The following is a 26,474-nucleotide window of genomic DNA, read 5'->3' as shown; positions in this document are numbered from 1 at the left end:
AAAATGACAATACAAATTTATGGGTATACTTTTTTTAATTATTTATTTTTTCAAAATTTATGATTAAACACATAGTTAAACTTCATCAAAAAACGACTTACCAAAAATATTTAAAAATTTATGGTGAAACACTAGCTTCGGTTAGATTTTTTATCATATATAACCTATCCACAAGGTTTGTTCAGTTAGCATCAAGATGGCAAATTAAACGATGGACAAGTCAATATAGAAATTTCTTTGGAGGTCCCAATTAAATCCATAAACTATCCTATATAGTTTGAACTTTAGTACGCGTTGTTTCCACGATATTTCCATAAGAAAATGACTAGATTTTTTATTTTTTTTTACTAGCTTGAAGCAAATTAAGACTTTGGTCCTTCGCACGAAAAGTCCATATTATTGGGTGGTCTTTTATTTTTACCTTTCAAGTTTATAGTTTAAAATTTTTTGTCCACTAGAAAGTAATTGAAAATATCCTTGACATCGAAAAAAATTACAAGGCACTAATGAAAGACATAACTTAGTTCTTATGGAACCTATGCCGATAGAAGCATAGACATAATTTCAAAACTCATAAAGTTATGTCACGACTTATCACTTATTCCTAAAGAACTTTTGTCATAATTAGCTTAGACAAGACAAAAGTTGTCTAAATTTATGTCTTGCGAATTAGATACTATACCGAACAAGCTGCCTAGCGAAATTAGGTTATAGTTAAAGACACTTTTGCCCACAAATTTTCATTATATGAAAAGCATTGACAAAAATTAAAGATCATTCCAAAATCGGGACAATCAGTGCAAAAACTTGATTGGGACTTGTTAGTATTAGGTTAACTTTTTTATCCTATAAAACCTCATCTGAAGGTTTGTTCAGTTAAAATCAAAATGGCTAGTTTAGTAGGAGGAGGAGACAAATACAGAGACTACTTGAGTGATGAAGAGCTCAAAAACACCAAATGGAGAAATGGTCCTCCTACTTATGATGTTGTTGATAAGCTCTTTGAACAAGAAAGAACTCATGTATGTTTCTTCTTTTTGGATTAAAGATTTCAAAAATCTTCTCGTTGATACATCATTCCCCTCTCGTTGATACATTTCTATCCCCATCTCAGATACATCCCTCCCCTCTCTGATATAAACCCATCTCCCTTATGTATTTGAATGTCTTATCCCCTCTCTGATACATCCCTTCCCTTTCGGATATATCCCTTCTCTACGTATCTGGATGTCTGCTGATGTATCCGGTAGTCCAATGGTGTATCCAAAATTCATAAATTTTAAGGGATTTTTGTTATTTGTAAAAGAGTGGGAAAATAATGTAATTAGCTCTTAACACTATATGTTTTATGTAAATTATCCTCTCTTTTTTATCGTCGTTTATACTAATAGTTACCTTTATAGAAGTTCAATGTTATACTAATAGATACTGGATTTGCCTCTTATTCATTTTTAGGTATGGGCTGAAGGATCAGTTGAAGATAAAGTACAAAGGCTATTGAAGACTTGGGAAATGGAATTAGTTCACAAAATAGATCCTAATGACATGAAATCTGTTGATCCAACAAAGTTCAAGAAGAGTGTCAATGGTACTCTTTTGTTACATTTTGTCTATATATAATTTGCCTTCATTATAATACAGGGGGAAAAAAAAGAGTAACTAACCTAAATGTAAGTGTTACTCTTATTAAAAAGGAAAGTTTGCTATATACATATTTTGGTGTTGTCATAGGTTTGTGTATGTTATCCTTGCGTAGGGATCATGCTGATCTTCTCTATATCGTTCAAATTTAATTGAATGGGATGATAAATTCTATAATAGGTAGTTTTAATTCATTTGGAATTGAGATGTAATTGTTGTTATTGTTATTGTTTGTTCTTTGATCATTTGAGAGAATTTTCTCTGATAATTTTTATAGGAAGGAAAGGGCTAACACCGGAAGAAGCTATAAAGCTGGGTGGTGGCTATAACACATTCCTACAAACTTCATTGCCAGAAAACCTAAGAGTCTACAATCCTGATGATGAAACATTTGAATCATCACAAAATGTTTTTAGATCGATATTTATACGAGGATTCGCGATCGAAGTCCTTCATGTTTATTCAGGACCACCAGAAATTGTGTACAAGTTTAGGCATTGGGGTTACATGGATGGTCCATTTAAAGGATATGTTGCAACTGGACAACTTGTTGAGCTCTTTGGGATTGGCATTTTTGAAGTACTTACCAAAAAACCATCTTTTCTTTTCTTTTTTAAAAATAAATTATATTTTTGAATTAATTGAATTATGTTGTGTTTGAAACAGTTGGAGAAAGAGAGTAACAAGATTGTTAAGGCAGAGTTCTTTTTTGATAGAGGAGAATTGCTTGGGCCACTTATGAAAGGAGGAAAAAATGGCGAATCCACAAGTGAGATGGCATTATTGGAGGCTTCAAAATGCCCTTTCATGAAATAAAATAATCTACAAGCAACAACTTTTAAGATTTGAATAAGCTAGTTTTTATTGCTACCATACATGATACATTTGAATGTGTAAAAGTCTATGGTTATGTTTAAGTTTTTAATAGAAATAGGTGCAAAAGTGTAATTTCCCTTTGAAGTTTATTAATGTTTCTTCAACCGTCAAACCTTTGTTAGAGAATGTTTTACTCTTTAATGTAAAATCAACAAGGTTGTGGTGGAGTCACTATATCAAAAATAAGCTTTAGCAGTAATTAATTAACGGTAATTACACTCTTTATAATGTTCATGAAGCTTATAGCGACATTGGATCTAATGATAATTAATTAATGTCGGTAAAAGCTTTAACACTCTTTGTTAATGTGTATATATTTTGTCGCTGAATGTTGTTTTTGCTATAGTGAGTGATAAGTATTTCTTCATCCTTAATCAAAACTCTTGGGTTCAAGTTCCCTTGGTTATGAAGTCACCTTTGTTAGGGAGCATTTTTTAAAAAAAAAAATTATGTTAAGAAGCATTTTACCCCCAATATAAGACTTTTCAGCGTGAATTTCAATTTAGTCAGGACTCAATCCAATACGAATACCGAAAACGAGAAACCAAAAAAGAAATCCATTATGTTTTGAAAGAGTCAAAGAATGTCTTCTTTAATTAAGATTATTTATACAATTCAAAATTACTATAATTATAAAAAATAATTATTGGTAACACTTTTCATCATTTCATTTATTCTTGTGTTTAAAATTCAATTGTACAACAAAAGAAACGAAGAAAGAAAAGTTTAGATTAGCGTGAAGTTTCTAATGATTTGACCATCTTACTAACTTTGAACCTCACTATTGCATTTGAAATAAGATTAACTTCACTACTTTAGTTGTAAAATATACTATAATACATAAATTAACTCCCACCTATTTCATAACCCAAGACTATTCAAACTTGCATACTTTAATATATATATATATATATATATATCCAATTGCATTATTCAAATTAAGGATCGACAACCCTAATACCTTTTCCCATACATATTTACAGCTTTAGTTATTACTTCATATGTTCTGTTTTAAAATACCAACATGTATATCTTATATTTTTAGAACATATTTGACGGAATAATTCTCCTCCAAGCAATCTGAAACGAGGATGCACACAACTTTAAATAGAAAGCGTAATTCATATGTAATGATCCGGAAGGTTACTTTTAGAATTTTTCGTAAAATTATGATTTTATCCTTTTTGATAGTTGCTCTGAGTCTTTTTTGATTGGTTTGTAAAGTTGATTTTGAAAGTTCAGTAAAAAGTTGAGATTCTTAGAAGATTTTTGTTTTGGTAGTCTTAAAGTTGTTAAAAGTGGTTTCTGGAGTCAATCGGAGTTTCGAATCTCAGAATGATTTCTGTTAGTTCCATCTACTCTGGAATGCAGAATTTGGTCTAGGAGAGTAGTTGGTTTCAGATTTTGAGTGATTTCGTGGATTTGAGGTCTTAAGTTGGAAGTTGATGAGATTTTAGTCTTTGGGTTGATTTCGTCAATATTCGAGGTTCGGATGCTCGGATCGAATTTTTGTCAGTCTCGTAGGATTAGGGGGATTATTTTAGGCGTAGGGAAGGTCTTGATTGAATTTTCTGAGGTTCCGAGCTTAGTTTGGTCTTTTTAGGCATTATATTAGTTTATTGAGACTTTTATGGGTTTCGGATCAGGAAAACCTCAAATTCTTGTTTTGATGATTTCATTGTGTCGGAATGTCAATTTCAGTTGGATTGGTTTGTGTGTATGGGGTTTCGAACGAATTTTGAGGGTCCATTCGAAAACTTGTGTGTTGGCTGATTTTCTGATGTTTGATATCTGTTGTGCCTGGCATTCGCGAAGGGTTGACCTCTCTTGCGACCTTCACGTTAGCGAAGATCTGATCGCATTGTTAGGGTTTTCCCCGAATTTTCTTACCTTATTTGAAGTTTATTTTTTCCTAAAAGAAAAGACAAAACATTACCATAAGTGTTTTTACTTTTCATGAAAGGAAAATATATTTTTCTCCATATTTGGTTTACTCTTTCCTTAGATGAAAAGTTAGGAGATCTATATATTGTAAACCCCTCTTCTCATATCAAAGAACACAATAGAATCCACAATGTAATCATTTAAAGTCTTGTTTATGGGGAGATTTTCTCCTAAACATATTTACGTTTTTTTTCCCAATATTATATTAGTTTTATAATATGTAGGTCGTTTGACCAAACTATATAAATAATATGTTTTTAGTATACTTTTATTTGTCATCTGATTTATCGTCATATGATTTGCAATTGTAAGTTTCAGCATGACGCCCTAATCACCTTCAAAATCCAACACGCATTTGCGAGGGGTCAAGATTTCCGACCCTTGAGTTAGTGAAGGTCGGCTCACTTTGGCAACCTTCGCGTTCGCGATAGACTCATTGCGTTCGCAAAATGTCATCTTGTCCGGGGGTTGCATTCGTGATTAAGTTTAACCTTTAATTTCGGAATCAATTTTTTGGGTCGATTTGACCTTGTTTTCTAAATTGCTTGATATAGGTGTTGTAAATTTCGAAATCTTATTGTGAATGCTTGCTTGAATAGATTGTGTTGATTCGGATACCATTCGGGAAAAAAAAGTTCTAGTGTCGGAGTGAGTATTTAGTAGTCAAGGCAAGTGAAATATTAGATCTTTATTAAAGCTAGTAGAATCTCTTATTTTCCTTGTTGTATGTGTTGGAGAGTAATGAGAATTAATGATGAGTTGAATTGTTCATATCAATTAATCTTAATGATAATAAGGGGAATAATGAAAAATGCAATTTGTTGGTAATTGTTGTGTGGTATATGATGAATGACTTGAGTGGTAATATTGGTCCGTTAATTGAGAAACACTATGATTGTATTGTTGTGATTGTAAATTGCTATGGAATTGTCATTTCTTCATTATGGTGTGAACATGCCTAAATGCATTAGCTCTGAAACACTGTGATGAGATCTATTGTGATTATGCTGATGGAAAATTATTTCGGCGGGTGATAGTGATAACGATGGAAAATTGTTCTAGCGAGTGATATTAATGTCAAGGTTTTGTTTCGGAAAGTATATGGACCTTGTGTGTTTCCAATGGGTTCCGGTCTGAAATTCATCGGATGTGTATCGTAGGACGTACATGCATCACTCTATATGACATTGCGCATCATTTCATCGCACTTATGGATTATAATTATTGATTCTATGTTGTCAAGACTTTTGATTGTGGAATACTGTGATGATAGACTATTTGTGTTGAGATGCGACTTGAGTTATTCTTTATATGCTTTGTTATGAGGAGTGGGAACGGTTGGAAACTTTGATTGATGAACTTGATATTGTGGTTGATCTGTAATTGTTGAGGCGTTGGTATTTAACTATGTATTACTTGCAATTGTGAACTTTTAGGTTGGACTCATCTCTGTGCATGTATGTTATAATTTGTGGAGGTTCGATTGGGATGAATGGAGTACTCGTATTCTATTTGCTTTACCTTGTGTTTAGTGGTTCGCTTGTTGAGTACTGTATTGGTTTGTACTCACATCTAGCTTCTACACTTGTGTAGGTTACGAGCTTGGATCTGCATGATCAGTCTTCTTCTCTACTTCGTTCGAGGCTTTTCTGTGGAGACTTGAGAGGTAGTTGCTTGTCACCTCTGTAGACCTTCTTGTTCCTTATTTATGTTCTTGTTCTTTCTCTAGAAACAAAGACATTGAGACTTGTATTTCTTTCAATTCAGTTGTAATACATTAGTGGCTTATACACGTGACAACCAGATTTTAAGGGTATTTATAAGATTGACTAAGTTATCCGCATTTATGCTATTGATAGTTTATCTTTCGCATTTCCATCGTATTGTTTGGGTTTTAGACTGACTTGTCATGGTGGGATGAGACGAGTGTCATAACATCCATTTTTGAATCGTGATATCATCAAATCAAACATCGTATGAATTTATACATAAATTATTTATTTTCTAATTAATTACCAAACGTTAAATAACTTATATAGAAATTAATACATGAATATGTTACAATACCCTAGTATATTCAATCCAAATAAATGGAGATTAAAATAAATTAAAAATGGAACATTTATCAAAATACGTGCAGACATACTTCAGGGCTAGATTGGATTATCCCAATTTCAAAGCTAGGTTCAATGAACCTTTCTTTATTCAAATATTTTTGGATTACCAATGACGTTTATTTTAACCAAAATTATTGGAGCTTGTCTCACTTGCTCTTCTATGAAATGGGTGGTTGAACTGCTCAAACATGAAAAAAAAATAAAAATATTTTGCATATGATTTTTTTCCCGCATCAACAACTATTAGAAATATAAAAGAAAATAACCGCGATTTCGTATGAAATTTTTGCTATAAAACATGATTTTTGCATTCATTTTTTACTGAACCAGCTCACTGGTAAAACGCATGATGGAAAATAGATTCTCACAAAAATATTAAGAATCTTTCTAATTTTTGCGCATTAAAACACTCCCTCTTTAGTCAATCCCAAAAGGAATGACATATTTTTATATTAAGTAACAATTTAACTATAAAATGTCTATTTTACCATTAATGAAATGATTTACAGCCACACAAATTTCTATCATTCATTTTGGACCACAAGTTTTAAAAGTCTTTCTTTCTTTCTTAAATTTCGTGGCGAATCAAACTACCTCACATAAAATGGGATGGAGAGAGTACTATTTTTCAATTATAACCGATTCAATTAAAATATTTGTGAAAAATTACCATTAATCATTTTTTAGTGGAAAATTTTTAGTAGAGAAATAGTGATTTTTTAGTAGTGTAGGTAATTACTAGCCTCTCTTTGATCCCTAACTTTTGAGATTAAATGGTTGATTTGATGTAATTCCTAGAAACTCCTAAACTTAGATATTATATGGAGTTTCATTGTAAGAAGACATCTCCTAAAAACTTAGATATATGTTAAAACATCAACGATGGAATAGTCAATAAAATATCCTATTTTGAATTTCAGTACATGTTATTTCCACGACACTTCCATAAAATATGTTTTTCTATTTGACTACCTTAAAGCCAAGCATGGGCGGCTTTGGTAGAAGCAAATTACAGATTCAGTTGAACTCAGTAAATTTTGTTCAAATAATATATTTACGTTAAATAATTCATTACAATGTGTATACGTATTAAATTAAATCTAAAACCCAATTTTTAGCACTTAAAGGTTAAAACCACCGTTCTAATAATTCAGAATTCATAAAATTAAAATTTTAATTTTGCCTCTATTATTTTAGTCAAAGTCTAAGATGTGATAATTAGTATTACCGTTAGGTTTCTGATCTATAAAAGCTCCTTTGAAGGCTTCATTTAGTTATCATCAAATTAATCAAAATGGCAAGTTCAATAGTAGGAGGGGGAAATAAATTCAGAGATTACTTGAGTGATGAAGAGCTCAAAAACACCAAATGGAGAAATGGTCCTCCTAGTTATGATGTTGTTGATAAGCTCTTTGAACAAGAAAGAACTAATGTATGTTCTCTTCTTCTTTTTTTAGACATCTTTTTTTTTTCCTGGTTTTCCACTCGGTGTTCGGAGCCTAGAGCTCCGACAAAATCCTGATTGCCCACTGCAGGGCCTGAATGATTTTTTTTCCATGTCCAGAGTTTGGACACGAAACCTTTGATTATGAGTGAAGCAGTTCCACAATTACGAACCTTATTAATTACTTCATGTGCTTTGTTTTACCCTATTTAAAGAAAAATCAGATCAATTATTAGTACCAAAATTTAGAATTTTTAACATTATAATATAGAGTGGATTTACTGTTTTAAATGTTTAGGTATGGGCTGAAGGATCAGTTGAAGAGGAAGTGCAAAGGCTATTGAAGACTTGGGAAATGGAAATAGTCCATAAGGCAGATCCAAATGAGCTCAAAACTATGGATCCAAACAAGTTTACAATTAGTATCAATGGTACACATCTCTCACAATTTCTCTTTACTCTTTCCTAAGGGTATATTTGGTACAAAGAAAAATATATTGTTACAATTTTTTCATGTTTGGTAAATTTTTGGAAAATCATTTTCTCGGGATATTTTTTTCTTAAAAAGATGAGGAAAATGAGTTTAGAAAAGAAGTTTCATAAGTACAATTAGAGGTAGAGCGATTTTTTTTTAAGGATTCTGAATCTGAGAATGACGAGTAAAGAAGTCTTCCATTTTATTTTTCTTGAATAGACAAACACAACACGTGAATCACCAATTCATTTGAGTTGGATGGTCCATGTCCACGTGGGAATATAATATTGTATATATTTAAATAATCTTTTGTAAGTGGCTATAACTAAATTTTGAATCTAATATTTATATACTTTTAATAAATTTCTTGATACAAGTATAAACTATTCTAATTGAGTAAAAGTTACTAAGTTCTATCGAATCTATAATCGGACTTCTAGCTTCGCACTGACATTCCACACTTATTTGTCTCCTACCTATTTCCAGCATAGCCCACCCCACCACCAGGGGCGGAGCTACTGTAGCAGAAGGGGGTTCGGGCGAACCCATTGACTTTTCTGTAGATCTAGTATTCGTATTAAAATATCAAATATAAAGTACATATAAATTTACTCGAACCCACAAGCATAGTGAGGTGTGTAGCCCAGTGATTTTTGTGCACCCAGTCACTGTATTTTTGGAATTATTTTCTAACATACCACGTATAAAGACATACATAGGTTTATATAATAAAAAAAAATTAAAAAAACAGAATGGTAAATGAAAAAAGTGTTTTTGAAATTAATTCTAACCTTAAAGATAATAACATAAGTAGGTTTATATATTTATTTTTTAAAAAAATCGGTAAATGAAAACAAACGTAGGTTTATATAAAAAAAAACAAAAAAAAACAGAATGGTAAATGAAAAAAGTGTTTTTGGAATTAATTTCTAACCTAAAGATAATAACATAAGTAGGTTTACATATTTATTTATTTATTTTTTTTAAAAAAAATAGAAAATCAGTAAATGAAAATAAATAGAAAAACAGTGTTTGTGTCATACTCTAAAACAATATCTAACCATTGATATCTACTCAGAGGTTCAAAAAAACTTTGACCCAAATTTATTTTTAAAAGTTACGGTTCTGACTTTTATTGTTATTGTGACTGCTACCATCCGACCTTTGTCCTCCGGTATGTACTATGTACTCTCGCCTCTCCTTTTTTAATTTTTTTCTTATTTGTTTTCTTTTACATTGTTTAATTATCTATTCAAAAATTAATTTTTAATCTTTGATTCTAGGGTTATCCCACATATTGATAATTGATTATGTTAAAATAACTGTTGTTTGTTTTTCGAAATTTTAACTTTTGAAGGCAATAATGGTTCAAGGTAAGCTAGTAAAATATATGTTGGTGCCAAAATATTAATGGTGAATCTAATAATTTTAATCTCACTTAGAAAAATTATAGTAAAACTGTTCAAAATTTATATTTAAAAAGTTATTCATTTTTTAATAACAATATTTTAGAACTTGAAAATAAATTACTCAAATCTTCATATTATTAAATCAAGTTTTTACAATAAAAATATCTAAGGTAATATTTTCAAACATGATTAACATCTCATTAACAAAATTTGTGTTTTGTGATTTTTAAGATCGTTGTTCTTTTTAAAATTTAGAACCCACGGGCCTGAAATCCTGACTCCGCATCTGCCCACCACCACTCTTCTCACATTATTTTCTTAGATTATGAAGAAAAAAGCTATTCTACTTATTTATCAAACACCAAAAAATATTTTCCTTAATACCAAGAACACCCTAAATCTATGACTTTATTTCTTATTAAAAAAGAATGCTATTCTCATGCATGAAACATTAATCTTTTTCTTTTTCTCCTTTTCCCTTTATTACTGCTTTCAAAGCCATGACCAATTAGGAAAACATATTCTCCCTATAATGCATTTTGAATTTAACTTACGCTGACAGTATAAAGAATTTTACAGGCCGAAAGGGCTTGACACCAGCAGAATCTGCAAAGCTTGGTGGTAGCTACAATATATTCCTACAAACTTCATTACCAGAAAATGTTCGACTCTACAATCCTGACGATGAAACATTTGAATCATCACAAAATCTTTTCAGATCGATATTTTTACGAGGATTCGCGATCGAAATCCTCCATGTTTATTCAGGACCACCAGGAATTGTTTACAGATTTAGGCATTGGGGTTACATGGATGGTCCATTTAAAGGACATGCTCCAACTGGACAACTTATTGAGCTCTTTGGAATTGGCACATTTGAAGTAATTAACAAAAAACCATCTACATTTCTTTATTTTTATTTTATTTTAAAAAAAATTTATATACATTTTGTGAAATATATAATTTAAATGTTAATTTGTTGAAACAGTTGGATAAAGAGAGTAACAAGATTATAAAGGCAGAGATGTTTTTTGATAGAGGAGAATTGCTTGGAGGACTTGTGAAAGGAGAAAGCAATGTTGCTTCAACATGTCCTTTTATGAAATAAGAAGAAATTATTACTAGCAAAATGTTGCTTATTTACAAGATGTATGTGGTTATGTTTTATTATTTTACTAAAAATGTGTAGCTTACCTTTGAAGCACATGGTTTGTTTAATATTTCACATAAAAAGTACTCATGTTCTATGATTTTTTTTTCTCTTTGACTACAAGTTTTATACATTTAATTATCTTTTATACTTGTGAAAGATTGTTAGTACTTGTAGTACTGTTTATGCAATTTAGTATTTAAATTAAAGAAGAGCTCTTTAGGTCTCATTTATGTTGATAAAAATCTTATAATTTTGATTGCAATCATTAAATTCATTTGATTTTAAGATCTTAATCTTAATTATTAAATTTGTTTTTTGACAACCCCTAAATGGATCTAATAAATGTTTAAGGTCTCATTGATTACGCTTAATGAATGTCTTAATTTTAATCAAATCATTTAGGTCTAGTTTTTAATAATTCAAATTTTAACCATCAAGTGCATTTGATTTTTTGATGTTACAACCATTTAATGGTTATTAATGATTAAAATATGTAACAAAGTCTTAAACTCTAATTTGAGATGTCTATTCAAATATTTCTAGAGATGGTAGTTCATTAATTCCATCAATCCACTGTTATTGTCATCGCTTATCACTATCAATTATCACGAACATTGCACATTGTTATCAACTATCATCATTCATAACCCACGATGATCATCATCCTCATTCATATCAACCATTGTTGTCAATAGCTACAATCAGTTATCACCATCACTATCCACCATTTACAATTATCACCACAAAACCATCATTAACACAACGTGCAATCACTACAGATAATCATCACCACTAGTTACCATTATATAATGTAAACCACTGACACCATTCACCATGATCATTATCATCCACCACAACCATTTGTTATTGACACCAATTTCCACCATCAACCACTACTAGCAGCAACCATCACCATTCTATCCACAACAACACTATCAACCAACACCATCTCCAATTGACACTCGTAACCATAATCATCCACCGCTACATAATTAAAGAAAAAGAATACTGCAAAAATAATACCTGCAAAAATACAAAGACATAATTAAGGTTGTAATATACAACTATATATTTTCCAGTTACATCATACATAGGGAATGTAAAACATCATGTTCATTTCATTTTTCAAATGCAACATTTTCTTTCATAAACTTAACAAAAACCAAACTATGTCAAACTCAGAAAAGTTCAATTCTGTTCAATATGTTCATACAATATCTGAGGCCGGTCGCCTTCTTCCTTCTGCCAATTGTTGGAACTCGATAGAATTGGACTTCAATCTCCTCCCTAAATCATCTTTAAATGAAAATTTCGAGTCTTTACAATCAAGATTTTCAAAATCTATTGATTTTAACCTGTTTGTTAAAATAAAATCCATTTTAAGCGATTCCTCGTTGTATCAGCCTTGATAATCCTCATTATACCTTCTCTTATTCTTCTTAAGCATTTTTATCATCCAAGAAAACATCATCATGACTCTTCCCACAATATCACTCTTGCTCTTAACAAAGCTCTTCTCTTCTTTGATGCTCAGAAATGTATAGTGCATACAATTTTATACTGTTTTCTTTTATGTTTATGACTTCCTTCCCCTGTTTCCTTTTTTGGTGGTTGGTTAAATGATCTTTTTTTATTCGTGCAGCGGGGCGATTTATGGAGAATAGTTTGATAAGGTTTAGAGGGGATTCAGGGATGAATGATGGGAATAGCAATGAGAAGAATTTAGATCTTGGTGGTGGTTTTTATGATGCTGGAAATAATATAAAGTTTAGTTTCACTATAGCTTATACTGTTAGTCTTTTGTGCTGGACAGTGATTGAATATCATGAAAAGTATGAAGATATTGGAGAAATTGATCATGTTAAAGATATAATCAATTGGGGTAGTTTATATTTGCTTTAACTCTTTGTTCCTCCAAATAATTCTTCAGCTAGAATCTACTCTCAGGTACTAATCAAGAATCTGAATTCAAGACTATTTTGAGTTAATCGTCGAAAACATACATGAACTATCACTTTTTCATGAGTTTCACATCTCAACTGTCAATTGTTCTCTTTTCCTATCTGATTTATCACCCATATGTGTATTAAAACACACCGCAAAGCTGACTAGGCCAAATCAGTTGTTCCCTTTTCCGACCTTAACTGTCACCGTATATTCAACTAGGCTTATTTTAGAACATAGATGGTGATAGTTCAGGTAGGAAAAGGGAATCGCTGATAGTTGGAGTGTGAAACTCGCGAAAAAGTGATAGTTCGGATGTGTTTTGGACCATTTTCTCTAATATTTTAGGATTAAAATTTCAATCTTTTGTTGATTTCTCATTTCAGGTTGGAGGGAATAATTCAAATGCTGAGAATGATCTAACTTGTTGGCAAAGGCCAGAAGACATGAATTACCCAAGGCTTGTTTCGGTTTGTGACATTAGTACTGCTTCAGACTTAGCAGGGGAAATGGTAGCAGCAATGTCAGCTGCATCATTAGTATTGAAAGAAGATAAGGACATTTCAGAGGAATTGGTGAAAACAGCAGAGGAATTGTTCATTCTTGCGAATAGAAGAGCAAAGAAAGGAAAGTACACGACGAATGATGAGTGTGGAGGACAAGCTAGACAATTTAATAACTCAACTAGTTATAAAGATGAATTGGATTGGGGTTGTTTTTTGCTACAGGAAACAAAACTTACCTTAAGTATGCAACAGAAAACTTTGCCTCAGCTGTAAAGGAACAGGTAGCTTCTGATGAAGACGTCTTCGATTGGAACAACAAGATTACTGCTATATCGGTAACTTGGCACAAAATCTTGATGAGAAATAATGTTTTGTTGTTGTATGCTTTTCATCTTAAGACTGAAACTTACTACTGTTATATAGATACTGCTAACAAGGATTAGGTACTTTCGGGATCTTGGTTATCCATATGAGTCTTCGTTTATATCATCAACGAACAATATTGATTTGCTCTTGTGTTCGTATACTTCTGATAAAAAGTACAGCAAAACAGCAGGTGATGTCTCAATGTTCATATTTTTTGCTATTCATAGCTTAAAGACATTAAAAATTGATGCATTTTCAGTTGGACTAATCCTTTTAAAGCCAAGCACTGATGCAGCACTACTCCAGTATGCTGCAACATCTTCTTTTCTTAGCAAATTGTATAGTGACTATCTTCAGCTTTTGCGTACACCAAGCAGAAGGTTTCTGATTCTGTCTTTTCCTTGGAAAGTTTAAAACAATTCTCACTATCACAGGTGATAGTTCTTATTAAGGAGTACCCCTCAAAAGTACCAATTTTCGCGTATCTTTATGAGGCTACACCTTCTTATAATTAGAATGCATACAACACTATTCCTGACGTTTTTTCGGACAAAAGAAGTAAACCGAGCCAAATATAGCAAGTAATGTTGGGCTTGTAGCAGCACTGGCTGCTCTTCATGATCCTCCTACTGGATCTTCTTTAGGTAATTTAGGAATAGACTAGCATGGTATGTTTGAAAATGTAAAAGAAGTGTCTTGAGTAGAAAGGAAGTAACTAGTTACTCTTACTCCCTCTATTTCAATTTATTTTTTTAACTTTCCCTAAAATAGTCCGTTTTCAAAAAGAATAGTACCTTTTTCTTGTTTAGAGAACTCTTTAATTCCAACTTTTCACCTGACACGTTTGAAATCTCAAGTGTCATGAACTGCATTTTGGTATATATTCTATATATCTTTAGTATGAAACCACAACATTCAAAAGTCATTTTTAAGAATTTCATGTCAAGTAAAAAAAATAAACAAATTAAAACAAAGGAAATAGCAGTTACTTGACATTGTTTAGATAATTAATTAAGGTTCATAAGGACAAATAGTTGCATCAATTTTTATCTATAATTAAGCAGTAAAAAAGTTTATATATGCAAGACACATGTCTTATATTAAATCGTTTGATGCAAACACCGGATGCATTACTTACATGCACCTAGTGTTTACATCAAACCACACAATCTAATCTTAAAATCGCGAATTAGAATAAAAGGTACACATAGATATGTACCAAATGAAGTGTACGTTCACATAACTGAATTTGGGATGTATATTTTACATAACAAGCAAAAAAAAAGGATAATGGTTAGAAAACTTTTAAAAAAAGTTATATTTACAACTAGCTTGTCACATTTTCTTGGACATGCATGCACTTTCATCTTCAAGCAGATTTGAAGATATCAATACCATATACAGCCTACAAAATAAAGGTTAAATAAACAATTATCAGAAATTAAGAAGAAAATAATTGTTATTGGATCATTAATTAGTGTAGAGTTAAATATAATTATAAAATAAATTATATTGAGATCAATCTTACCAAAACTTCATGAATTTCTTCTAACAAAGGTGCCAATAGTGAAATGAAGGTTCGCAATTCCTTCTTAAAATCATCGTTATTTTTATCTTTTCCCTTCAGAATTGTGATTAACCCCTTGCTATCTGGCACTAGCTTTAGTACTACCTGCAGAATAATTGTTTAATTTTCAGATAAAATAACTTAATAACATATTTTTACACTATATAGCGGCCCATCAAAATAATAGCCGGATTTTTTTTTGTGTATACTAATGTGTGTGTGTATATATATATATATATATATATATATATATATATTATACATAAGTAGTGTATATTTTTGGGATAATTATGATCCTAAACAGTTCGGCCAACTAGTTTATAAAATATGTACAGTATGTATATATTGTGTATATTTATACTAAATATACACATCCATTCACAATGTATACACTATCAATGTATATTTTAACCATATTGATAAACTAGTTGGCCGAACTATACACGTATCCGTGACATTCCCTATACTCCTTATTCATGTGAATAGTAAAAATTGAATATAAAAAAAAGAAAAGAAAATGACCTTGAAGACAGCTGAAGAGATCCATCCATGCCAGGGCTTAAGGGTGTTAGTGTAAGATTCTTGAACAGCTTGCTCCATGTTCCTCTCTAAATCATCAGCCAGTAGTTGTAACAATGCTAAGGTGAAATCCAAGGATCTGAAGTATATATCCAATATTCTAAACTACTAACTTCAATTCAAACCAATTTTTACATCGTCAATAAAAACAATTTCTTATATTATCGAGTCATTCAAAGGATATCTAAAATAAAACATGTTACTTATCATAACAAGTAATGATGATATGATGAAGTAAAAGTTATATACACTGTCAGTGCATATTATTTAAACTCTTTAAAGTAAACTCATAATTCTGTGGATCAAGTGAAAACATCATGAAGGAAAGCATTATTACCCTTGAGACACTATGATCTACATGAACTAACACTAGTATTCCATCCTAATTTGCAGAAATACATACATTCACGTAAATATAAATCAGAGAGACAGATCGAGAATTTTAAATTTGATGAGTTCAAATTATCTTTAAGCTTGTATACGTACAACTGATTTCATTATCTAGGATTTATAGGTTCAAAACATAACACTTTATAAGTTGTTTTTACTAATTTTCTACATCCATTTATGTTTTGTGTCTATAATATTTTGATTAAATTTTATTAGTTCTCCTTAATTACAAGAACCTTCTCTAAATACTTGGTGTCTGGTGAATAGAAAGAAAGTGACCACCGAAAGATGTGGTGTAGTGGATGAGGTTGTTCCTTCCTTAATCAGAGGTTTCATATTCGAGCCCTAAATATGAAATAATTTTTGATAGAAAACGCTACCTCGAATGGGTCCTCCCCAAAGCAAAAAATGTATAAAGAAAGTGAAAATATGCAAAGTGTTAATTTACCTGGTGAGCCAAAGAAAAGCTTTGCAACAGGTTCCTTTGCCTGATTGAAATATCTCTTTCTTTAATATCTCAACCATATTTGAGTAGAGAGGAGGGTATAAATCATGCACCTTTTCCAATTTCTATACATTTGATATACACAAATAAACTATATATATAAGTATATGTTAAAAATAAGAAATTAAAATTAATGTGTACAATGACGTATTAGAAACAAACAAAGAAGGGCAAAAATATGCATGTAATGGTGTAATGTAAGGTAACGATCGATAAAGTGGATAAAAATCATAAGGATTTTAATTTGATATTTATATTAGTGGAAAAGTATTTACGAAACTAAAATAGTCAAGTGTAGTAGTAGTTAAAACATCAATTTATCCATAAAAGTCAAGATGAGGAAATTTTGGCAGCATCAGGCTTCATGAATAATGTACGTTGGGGACCCAGAATTAAAATCCAAATCGTCTGTTTTACACATACTATATGAAAATACCTTACAACTTTATCCACATAGTACAAAAAAAAATAATTATTACTCCATACGACAAACATTATAAATCACTCTATTAATATTATAAAAGATTTTTTTATTAACTAAAAGTTAAAATCAAAGAAGAAAAGATGATTTATAAAATAATAATTATTACGATAAGCGATAACAATCTGAAAAAAATTAGGATAACTCGATCTTATCATTGATTTGCATGTTGAAGTCTCTATTTACAAAAGTATTTCTCTCAATCTTCATTTATGTGTTTTAGTTTATGTGAATATAAAATTTTAAAAAATAAATAGGAAATTTTAAAAAATTTATAATATTAATTAAAACTATATGTAATATTATAAACCTCATAATTTTAAATTTGTGATATCAAAATTAAAATTGAGGCAAATCAAAATGAAAAGCATAAATTGAGACGGAGAATATATATTCCGTGATGATGCACAAACGCACAAAAAAATTTGCTTTTCCTTTTCCTCCCTCGCTTACAATTACTTTCAATTCCAACCAATTTCTAGTTAATGCACCCATAAGAACCCAACAATCCCCCGTATGGAGCCACTGTCGTTTCGAAGAAAACAAAAAGGCAGATTTCAAGTCTTTAGTTTCCCAATAAATTCAAATTTCATTTTTTTTTAAAATCCTACTCTCTCATACCAGAAAAAGATTCACCCTCTCAAATCAAAAGAGATTCAAAGGTCGAACTACGTAGGACCTGAATTCTCTCTCGGAGATACGTAGGCAGCCTTTCAAGGCTCGGTCCCCATTTTGAGAAATTTAATCTTTTTCCAACTCTTGCAAGGAGAATAGAGTTTCATCAATCGAAAATCGAAAATATGACAATAAAAGATACAATCAACTTTGTCTCGACTCAAGTTGACATTTCTGATCCACTAAGTTCAAAATCAAATACACAAATTCCTGTCTATTTAGTCATTTCTCTAAATGCATGGGCTAGTTTATCTTCAAGTAGAGCTATGTGTTTGTGGTCATATGTGTGATATTTTATATTATTTATCATCTACATAGACTAACACGTTTATCTTTTGAGTTATTTTTCTTTGTCAGGTATTTAGAACTGATCTGTGTTGATAAGCTGGCTGAACACCCTTATTTTACAAGATCTAAGGCTCCCAAATATTCCTTCCCCGATCAAAATTCGCAAAAAGGAAAGGCAGTAATGGGTGATAACAATGAAGAGATTGGCTTAACTGATGTTGTTGTGGCTCAGCCCACTGTCGCTGATCAAAATGAATTAATTATGCAAAGAAGACAAGATCTACCGAATCCAATTTTTTCGGTCAACCCTCTAGGAGATGGAAGACCTCCACTCCACTTTCCTCCTCCAAGCGCGGAACAGGTTCAAAATCCACTATCTAACCCCGCTCAAAATCCCCCAATCATCGACCTAACCGCTCCAAATCTCCATCATGCCTCCGTCTCTTACCAAGTGCCACCTCCTCCTCAAGATACCAACCTCCAAGCGCCACTTCCTCCTCGAAATGCAAACCCGTAAGCTTGCCCTCCCCCTCTAAATTTCAATAATCCGCAAACCTTCCCCACCACCAAAATCAACATGCCAACCCCCAGATTTTCCCCCGAAATCACCAAGCCACTCAAAATATCGAGAGTCCCTCCATTGCTCCACCATTGCCTGAAAAGACTATTTTTCAAATTCCAATTCAAAGTGAACCCTATGCCAACTGTTCCGAGCTTGATCACTATGAGGACCAGAAGAGAGAGTGGAGGTCAAAGGAAGAGGCAGCCAAGATGAAAATGAAAAAAGAGATCAGGAAAGCCATGAAGGAGTTGCGTTATATTCCTGAAATCGATGGGTTGAGTTATGAGGATCTGTGCATCCATCCGAATCTGGACCTCCCAGAAGGGTTTAAAGTGCCAAAATTTAACACTTTCGGAGGAATAGGAAGTCCATTGGCGCACCTAAGAGCCTACTCTGACCAACTCGTGGGAGTTGGAAGGAATGAAGCCTTGTTAATGCGTCTCTTTAGCCGAAGTTTAAGTGGAGAAGTGTTGGAATGGTTTACCTCTCATGAGATAAACCAATGGTCTAACTGGAACGCACTAGCTAAGGATTTTGTCGAACGGTTCGCTTACAATGTGGAGATTATTCCTGATCGCTATTCTTTGGAGAGAATTAAACGAAAATCCACTTAAAGCTATCGTGAATATGCGTATGGGTGGAGGAAAGAGGCCGCCCGTGTTTGACCCTCTATGTTGGAGAAGGAGATTGTTGAAATGTTCATACGCATTCAAGAGCCAGAGTATTATGACAGGATAATGTTGCTCATTGGAGCAAAATTTGCGGAGATAGTCAAGATAGGTGAGACTTTCGAAGATGGGCTTAAAATCGGAAAAATTTCTCGTGTTGCCGCCCCAATTGAATCTTCAGGATTGTTGAAAAAGAAGAAAGAGGATGTGTTTTCTATTTCCTACGCATCTGATGGAAATGACACTTCAGAAAATCCTCACCTTACAAAGGTTGTCCTCAAGCTCCATAAAATTCATATCCAGTTTGTCATACCCAATCAAGTTATCAAGCTCCACCACCGAGTTACCATATCCCACCTCCTAATTACCAAACCCCACCACCGAATTACCAAATTTCACCTCTTGTTTACCAAACTCCACCACCACATTATAAAAATACCCATCTATAATATCAAGCTCCATCATTTAATTGTTCAAATATCCAATCAAGTTGCCAAACTCCACACCCTCCTAGCCACAGAGCTCCACAATACCTAAATTTTCAGATGCTAGCATCACCTCACCAAAATCCTCTAAATTACTGTCAAGTACCTCCACAAAATAATTACAATCTTACTTGCCTAAATCTTGAGAAGAAACCTTCTAGAGTCTTCACCCCTTTGATTGAAAGTCGAACACAACTTTTCGAGAGATTAAAATCAGCTGGCCTGATACAGACAATTTATCCAAAAAACATCAATGTCAACTCCAAGTTTTATGGACCTGATCTTCATTGTGCTTACCATTCAGGAAGTGCTGGGCATAATACTGAAGATTGTATCGACTTGAAGCATAAAATTCAAAACTTGATAGATCAAAAGGTCATCACTCTTCGGACGTCCACTCCTAATGTCTATTGTAACCCAATGCCGAATCATGGAAGGGTGACAATTAATATGATTGAAGTTGAAGAAGATTTGAATGTGGAGAATGTTATAATCTCAGCCAACCTTGAAAACTTGAGAAAGTTGTAGCCTCTCCAACCAACGGAGAGAAATCTGTATTGAAGATCATGGCACCTCATTAAGCTTTTGCTTTAATGCCAAAGGAGGGTCAGAACAAACAGAAGATCGATCAAACTTTTTCAAAATCATTGTCTCGCTCATATAAGTCTTTTCCAATGCAAAATGGTCTAGGGGAAGGGATCAAAAATTTGGTCAAAGAAGGTGATATTGTGCTTGAAGAGATGATTGAGACGCCAGTCATACTAGACAACGAGCCAAAGGAGCAAATGCCTAACTGGACATCCACTCCGCACTTGATTCCTCGCTCGTCTTGGTAGAAATAGACAATTTTTTATGTTGTTTCTAAATTGGTGGCGTTCCGAATGAGACTCGAGACCAATCCTTTACTCTATTTTTGCCTCAATATGTTTTAATCTCCCTCCTAATATTTTGAAGAAAAAAAAGAAAAAAAAAGAAAAATGATTTATTGTGATGGCCAGAGTTCTTATTTTCTTATTTCAAATGAAGAACTCCTTTATTGCGAAAATTTGTTTTACTTGCTTTATATTTGCTCTGACAGTATCTGTCTATAATTTCAGTGAAAATATTTTCAAATCTGTCAATATCATATCATGTCACAAGTTGAATGAACAAAATGGGGTAGATGTAGACGAATTTGAGGACAACAATAAAAAGATCATGGTACCAATAGCACCTGATTGAGGAATTCAGACAGTTTAAGAGTCACGATGAGCCGAATTCGGAAGAGATCGGAATAGTGAATCAGGAAAATGATGAATGCATCAAAGAAATCAAAATTGGTGCATATCTGACCAAAGCACAGGAAAGAGAACTCATCAGTTTGCTTAAAGAACACATCGATACATTTGTTGATAACGACATTGCATGGTTGAGCATGAACATTGGATCTCACAAGTCCTCAATCCACTTAAATGTTGTCAAAAGATACCATGTTGGAAGACCCAATTTATATTTGTTCCGTGTAATCGTTTCTATTTGCTTGTAATAATTTATGTTCAGAACTTATTCGTTTTGTATTTTGAATTACGTTCGACTTGAGTTTTTTTAAGAATGAGATACGTAGGCGGCCTATGTCGGTTTCGGTCGATTTTTTCGTAAATTTCACATTTTTGTTAATCTTTGAGGGGGAACTATGTTTGACCTGATTCCTGCCTCAACGGGATACGTAGGCGCCACAAGGGCTTAGTCATATCTCCCGAAAAATTTCTATAGAAACTGGGATAGAATTTTTGAGTCCCACTCAAAAATTCTCAAGAAGAAGATCTCTCCAACAAAGTGAGGACTGAAGTTATTCAGGATTTGCAATCGGGATATATTTTTTTATAAGATCTCAAAAATAGCGTAACTTGCTCACCAACGGTTAAAGATAAGCCAAGACAGTTCACTGGGACAGAAATTTTGAGGATGACCTCAAAATTTCAACAGGGTTTATCGGCAATTTAGAGCAACTTTGAATATTTCCCAACGAGTAATCAGATAGATCTCGAGACATCACCTCCAAATGACGTTCATTAAGCTTGCATGACATGACACTTGACAGTGACCTTTTCCTAATATTACATTTTGGAAATTATTTCCTTAAAACCTTCTTTCATGCTTCAATTATTTTGCATAAAAATGTCTTGTCTTATCTATCAAGAAGTGGGAAATCAGAGAAATCAACCGGAGAGAGCAAGGCAAGGAGTAGACAACCGAAGAGATCGACACAGATCAGTTTATTTTTAAACTAACAATCTTTCTATAGATGTAGGTCCATAGGTTTGCCACAAGATTAGCACATTCTTCAATTTAATGAATATGGAGAAGTTGAAAGGGCGAGGAACTCTCTAAAATTTGACAATTTTTCTGTCGATGCAGGAAATATTTCATGTTTCTTAGATATCAAAGATTTGGGAATAAGAGTAGCATTATTTCATTCAAATGCTCAACAAAGGAAAGGTCCATAATGAACATGCAATTATGTTCTGAGATAGAACAAATGAAAACCTCGAAGAGGGAAATTTTATTTGTTTTCCAGCAACGAAAGATACATGGAAGACGTTTATCTGCATCATATTATCAGATACGATAATATTACTACCTGGAGAGTTATTTATGTCATATTGTCAAATGAGATGATATCATGCTCTGAGAGTCATTTTTATTATTGTAAAAAAGACAATGCTGCCACCATAAGATACCTAGAAGATCACCTATATTGTTCGGTGAAACTTATCTTCGTTCGGTACCAATGATGGCATCATCAGAAGAGAAAGAAGTCATGCATTGAAAGAGAGAAATCATGCATTGCAAGAAAAAGAAATCATGTATTGCAAGAGAAGATTCATGCATTGCGAAAAGAGATTCATGTATCACGGAAGAAAGTCATGCATAGCAAGAAAAGATTCATGCATAGCAAGAGAAGGATTCACGCATCGTGAAAGAGGAGTCATGCATAGCAAGAGAAGAAAGTCACGCATAGCAAGAGAAAAGGTCACGCATCGCAGGAAAAAGATTCATGCATCGCGAGAGAAAGAAGTCATGCATTGCAAGAGAAAGACATTTTTATTATATTGTCAATTGAGACGATACTGCCACCCAGAAGATACCTAGAAGATCACTTATGTTGTCCGGTGAAGCAGCATATTCGTTCGGTACTGGGGATGACATCATCAAAAGATTCATGCATTGCAAGAGAAAGAAATCATGCATCGCAAGAGAAAGAAGTCATGCATTGCAAAAGGAAGAAGTCATGCATTGCAAGAGAAAGAAATCATGCATCGCAAGAGAAAGAAGTCATGCATTGCAAAAGGAAGAAGTCATGCATTGCAAGAGAAAGAAATCATGCATCGCAAGAGAAAGAAGTCATGCATTGCAAAAGGAAGAAGTCATGCATTGCAAGAGAAAGAAATCATGCATCGCAAGAGAAAGAAGTCATGCATTGCAAAAGGAAGAAGTCATGCATTGCAAGAGAAAGAAATCATGCATCGCAAGAGAAAGAAGTCATGCATTGCAAAAGGAAGAAGTCATGCATTGCAAGAGAAAGAAATCATGCATCGCAAGAGAAGGAAATCATGCATTGCAAGAGAAGATTCATGTATTGCGGAAAGAGATTCATGCATTGTAAGAAAAGAATCGTGCATCGCGGGGAAAAAATCCATGCATTGCAGGAAAAAAGATTCATGCATCGCTAGAAAAAGTTTCATGCATGCAGGGAAAAGTCACCCTCAACTACGGTTTTCGAGGAAACATCACCTATATTTTTCAAAGAAGCATTATCTTCATGCATCGCAAGAAGATCAACATCTACTGCATCATTTTTCTTTGCAAAAAGGACATCAAGAGAACCATCAATAACGGTATCAAGAGAATTATCAACATATTACATTAGCATATTTTATTACTTTGACATTAAAGGAAGAGTACATTAAAGATTATATTGCAAATATAAGGCACAAACTTTGTTTGCTTTACGTCAAACCCGATGGAGTTGATGTCAAATGTTCAAGGAGAACAATTAAGTGTCAATACGGTAAAAGACATTGTCTCCCATTTGATTGCATTTTTTTTACGCTAATGAGTTTTATCTCAGTCTTTGTCAAGAGCATCCGAAAGGCTAAATTCTCCAAAACAAATCACAGGTGCGGACGGCATAAAAAAAGATGCAGTACAACGTGAAGTTTTTTTTCTTAGCAGCGAACTGGGACATCATTTTTCTTTGCAAAAACGACATTAAGAGAACTATCAACATATTACATCATCCTATTTAATTACTTTGACATCAAATAAAGAACACATTGAAGATTATATTGCAAATATGAGACACAAGCTTTATTTGCTTTATGTCAAACCTGATAGGGTTGATGTCAAATGCTCAAGGAGAAGCAATTAAGTGTCAACACGATAAAAGACACTATCTCTCCATTTGAATTGCAATTTTTATGCTAATGAGTTTTATCTCAGTCTTTGTCGAGAGCATCCGGGAGGATGAATTCTCAAAACAAACCACAGATGTGGACGACATAAAAAAGGATGCAGCACAACGTGGAACTTTTTCTTAGCAGCGAACTGGGATATAGTCCGAAGAGGAGTATCAAACTCTTAGGACACGAGCTGAGGAGCGACTTCCACCACTATCAAACCACACCCCTATCAGAAGGCATGTGGGTTTTCTTTAGGTTTATTGGTTTCAATTTGGCATCCGGGAAACTTTTCACTCTCACCGGAAGCAACCTTTCTAATCTGAATGATAATGCACCAAGTGCTTTGGAAATTATGTCCATGTAAGTTCTTAATTATGGGTTTGAAGGGCCCCACATTCATGGCTAAGAGGTTGCAAGCCTCTTTTTCATACTCGACTTATTTGTTACTCTTCCAGAACCAAGGGTATCTAGCATAATAGATATCCTTTTTCAACTGATCGAGTCGAACTACAAACAGCCTGATTCCTAAGGTTTAAGGATATGTAGGTGGGATCAATGTTGAAAACTCGGCTGTATTCCAACTTTCACTATCAAATCTTATTCCCGAGCTTTTCGGTCTCCCCATAATTCGATATGGGATAGCTTTTGAACTCTTTCAGAGTCGTGCATTAAATCAATCATATAGAACTACAAGTGGCCGAAATTCTCATATAGCCTGAGATATGTAGAAAACCCAATTGCGGGGTTCGACCGTGACTCCTAAAATACGTACCAAAAGCCCTTTCATAGAAGATGAAGATGTGGTCGGTCAAAATTGGATTTGTCAATTTCATTTGCCTCAGATCTCTTTCATCAATCCAAGTCAAACGAGGGACAGTTGTTGACACCCAAATTTGGACCTCCACAATATAAATTAATCATCGAACTTCCTAAATTCTAAATGATTTGAAATAATTGGTTTTATAAAATTCAAAATAATTTTCAAATCATTTTAAGTAGTTCTATCATTTTTATAAATTTCAAAATTATAAAAATGATAGTTTCTATAATTATGTGTCTAATTAGTATATTTTGTGAATGTTCGAAAATTGTGTCAAAAGGATTTTAGTTTTATTTAATTATTTGGTTATTTAGTTTAAATTAATTAATAGCTTATATTTTAAGTTGATTAGTTTATAATTAAGTTAATTATTATATAATTATGTATAATTAGTATATATTATGAATATTGGAAAATCATCTCAAAGATTTTATTTCTTACTTAAATATTTTTATTAAATTAGTTTAGTTTAAATTATGGTTTTAACTTTGAGTAATTTAGTTTAGTTAAATTTATTATCTTATTCAATTGAAATTAGGAAGTTCATTAATTGATTATATTAGTTCATCTCATTTAAATTTTAGCCAAATTCTTTACATAACTTTCTTAATACACTTGGCTATTGTATTTATAAATATACCCATTTCTATAATCCTAATTTCAACTCTTAAAATGTCAAATTTTGGGGCCATTTACAAATTGCAGCATCCATTTTTTTTCCCTTTTTTCAATTCAAACAGCAGCCCACCCTTTTAATTCCCCAAACTCACAATACATATAACAACAAAACAACGTACACCAACCGACCCAACCCATTTTCCCTTCAAATTCAACGCATACATCAGCAACAGTGGCCAAACGACCCACCTGTGTTCTCTTCTTCTTCAGCAGTCCAAAATGTCAACAGCAGCCTGTTGCCTCGGATTTTCTGGGATTTTGGAGGAATTTTAGTACCAAACCATTTGCTCCCTGTTCCTTGAAAAGGATTTTGAAAATTTGAATTGGAAAAAGGGGGAATTCCGTGGTTGCCCTGCTTCTATCTGATTTCCCCCTCAAAGCGTAAACCTTAGTATTTTTTCCTATATATACGTCCTCTTTATTATTTGTGGAGGGGGGGGGGGGGGGAATTTTTGAAAT

General features: G+C 32.9%; 3 protein-coding genes across 5 annotated transcripts in view; 2 read left to right on the top strand and 1 right to left on the bottom strand.

Annotated features, from left to right (window-relative positions):
- Positions 1-706: 706 nt before the first annotated feature.
- The window catches only part of LOC102591037 (pathogen-related protein-like), a 37,044-nt gene continuing 11,276 nt past the window's right edge, over positions 707-26,474 (top strand). Inside the window, exons 1-4 of one of the 2 annotated variants that reach the window (XM_006356213.2) lie at positions 754-1,022; positions 1,456-1,588; positions 1,919-2,220; positions 2,308-2,706. In XM_006356213.2, coding sequence (XP_006356275.1) covers positions 888-1,022; positions 1,456-1,588; positions 1,919-2,220; positions 2,308-2,457 — 720 coding nt within the window. In that variant the 5' untranslated portion in view covers positions 754-887 and the 3' untranslated portion in view covers positions 2,458-2,706. Of the gene's footprint in view, positions 1,023-1,455; positions 1,589-1,918; positions 2,221-2,307; positions 2,707-26,474 lie in introns of those variants that run through there. The other variant, XM_015312768.1, reaches the window with a different exon arrangement.
- On the top strand, positions 7,844-11,162 carry LOC102590131 (pathogen-related protein-like). The gene is made up of 4 exons (XM_006356210.2): positions 7,844-8,010; positions 8,321-8,453; positions 10,486-10,787; positions 10,895-11,162. The coding sequence occupies exons 1-4, from the start codon at positions 7,873-7,875 to the stop codon at positions 11,012-11,014; spliced, it is 693 nt and encodes a 230-aa protein (XP_006356272.1). The 5' UTR covers positions 7,844-7,872; the 3' UTR covers positions 11,015-11,162.
- On the bottom strand, positions 15,047-17,429 carry LOC102590447 (glycolipid transfer protein 3-like). 2 transcript variants are annotated; one of them, XM_006356211.2, is made up of 4 exons: positions 16,860-17,429; positions 15,965-16,100; positions 15,404-15,547; positions 15,047-15,294 (listed from the first exon to the last, which is right to left on the bottom strand). In XM_006356211.2, the coding sequence occupies exons 1-4, from the start codon at positions 16,934-16,936 to the stop codon at positions 15,211-15,213; spliced, it is 441 nt and encodes a 146-aa protein (XP_006356273.1). In that variant the 5' UTR covers positions 16,937-17,429; the 3' UTR covers positions 15,047-15,210. The 2 variants fall into 2 exon arrangements, with proteins under 2 accessions (XP_006356273.1, XP_006356274.1); XM_006356212.2 differs by having other exon boundaries at positions 15,047-15,280; positions 16,860-17,427.

This window comes from Solanum tuberosum, unplaced genomic scaffold (genome assembly GCF_000226075.1).
Source record: "Solanum tuberosum cultivar DM 1-3 516 R44 unplaced genomic scaffold, SolTub_3.0 scf00213, whole genome shotgun sequence".
Classification (NCBI taxonomy): domain Eukaryota; kingdom Viridiplantae; phylum Streptophyta; class Magnoliopsida; order Solanales; family Solanaceae; genus Solanum; species Solanum tuberosum.
The sequence above is the reverse complement of the archived record's forward strand: the minus strand, read 5'-3'. Positions and strand labels throughout refer to the sequence as shown.

Coding starts and splice junctions, on each gene's coding strand:
- LOC102590131 (XM_006356210.2), top strand. CDS start 7,873: ATGGCAAGTTCAATAGTAGGAGGGGGAAATAAATTCAGAGATTACTTG. Junction 8,011..8,320: donor TTGAACAAGAAAGAACTAAT/GTATGTTCTCTT, acceptor TTAAATGTTTAG/GTATGGGCTGAAGGATCAGT. Junction 10,788..10,894: donor TTGGAATTGGCACATTTGAA/GTAATTAACAAA, acceptor TTGTTGAAACAG/TTGGATAAAGAGAGTAACAA.
- LOC102590447 (XM_006356211.2), bottom strand. CDS start 16,936: ATGGTTGAGATATTAAAGAAAGAGATATTTCAATCAGGCAAAGGAACC. Junction 16,101..16,859: donor GCTTTTCTTTGGCTCACCAG/GTAAATTAACAC, acceptor TATATACTTCAG/ATCCTTGGATTTCACCTTAG. Junction 15,548..15,964: donor TCTCTTCAGCTGTCTTCAAG/GTCATTTTCTTT, acceptor ATTATTCTGCAG/GTAGTACTAAAGCTAGTGCC.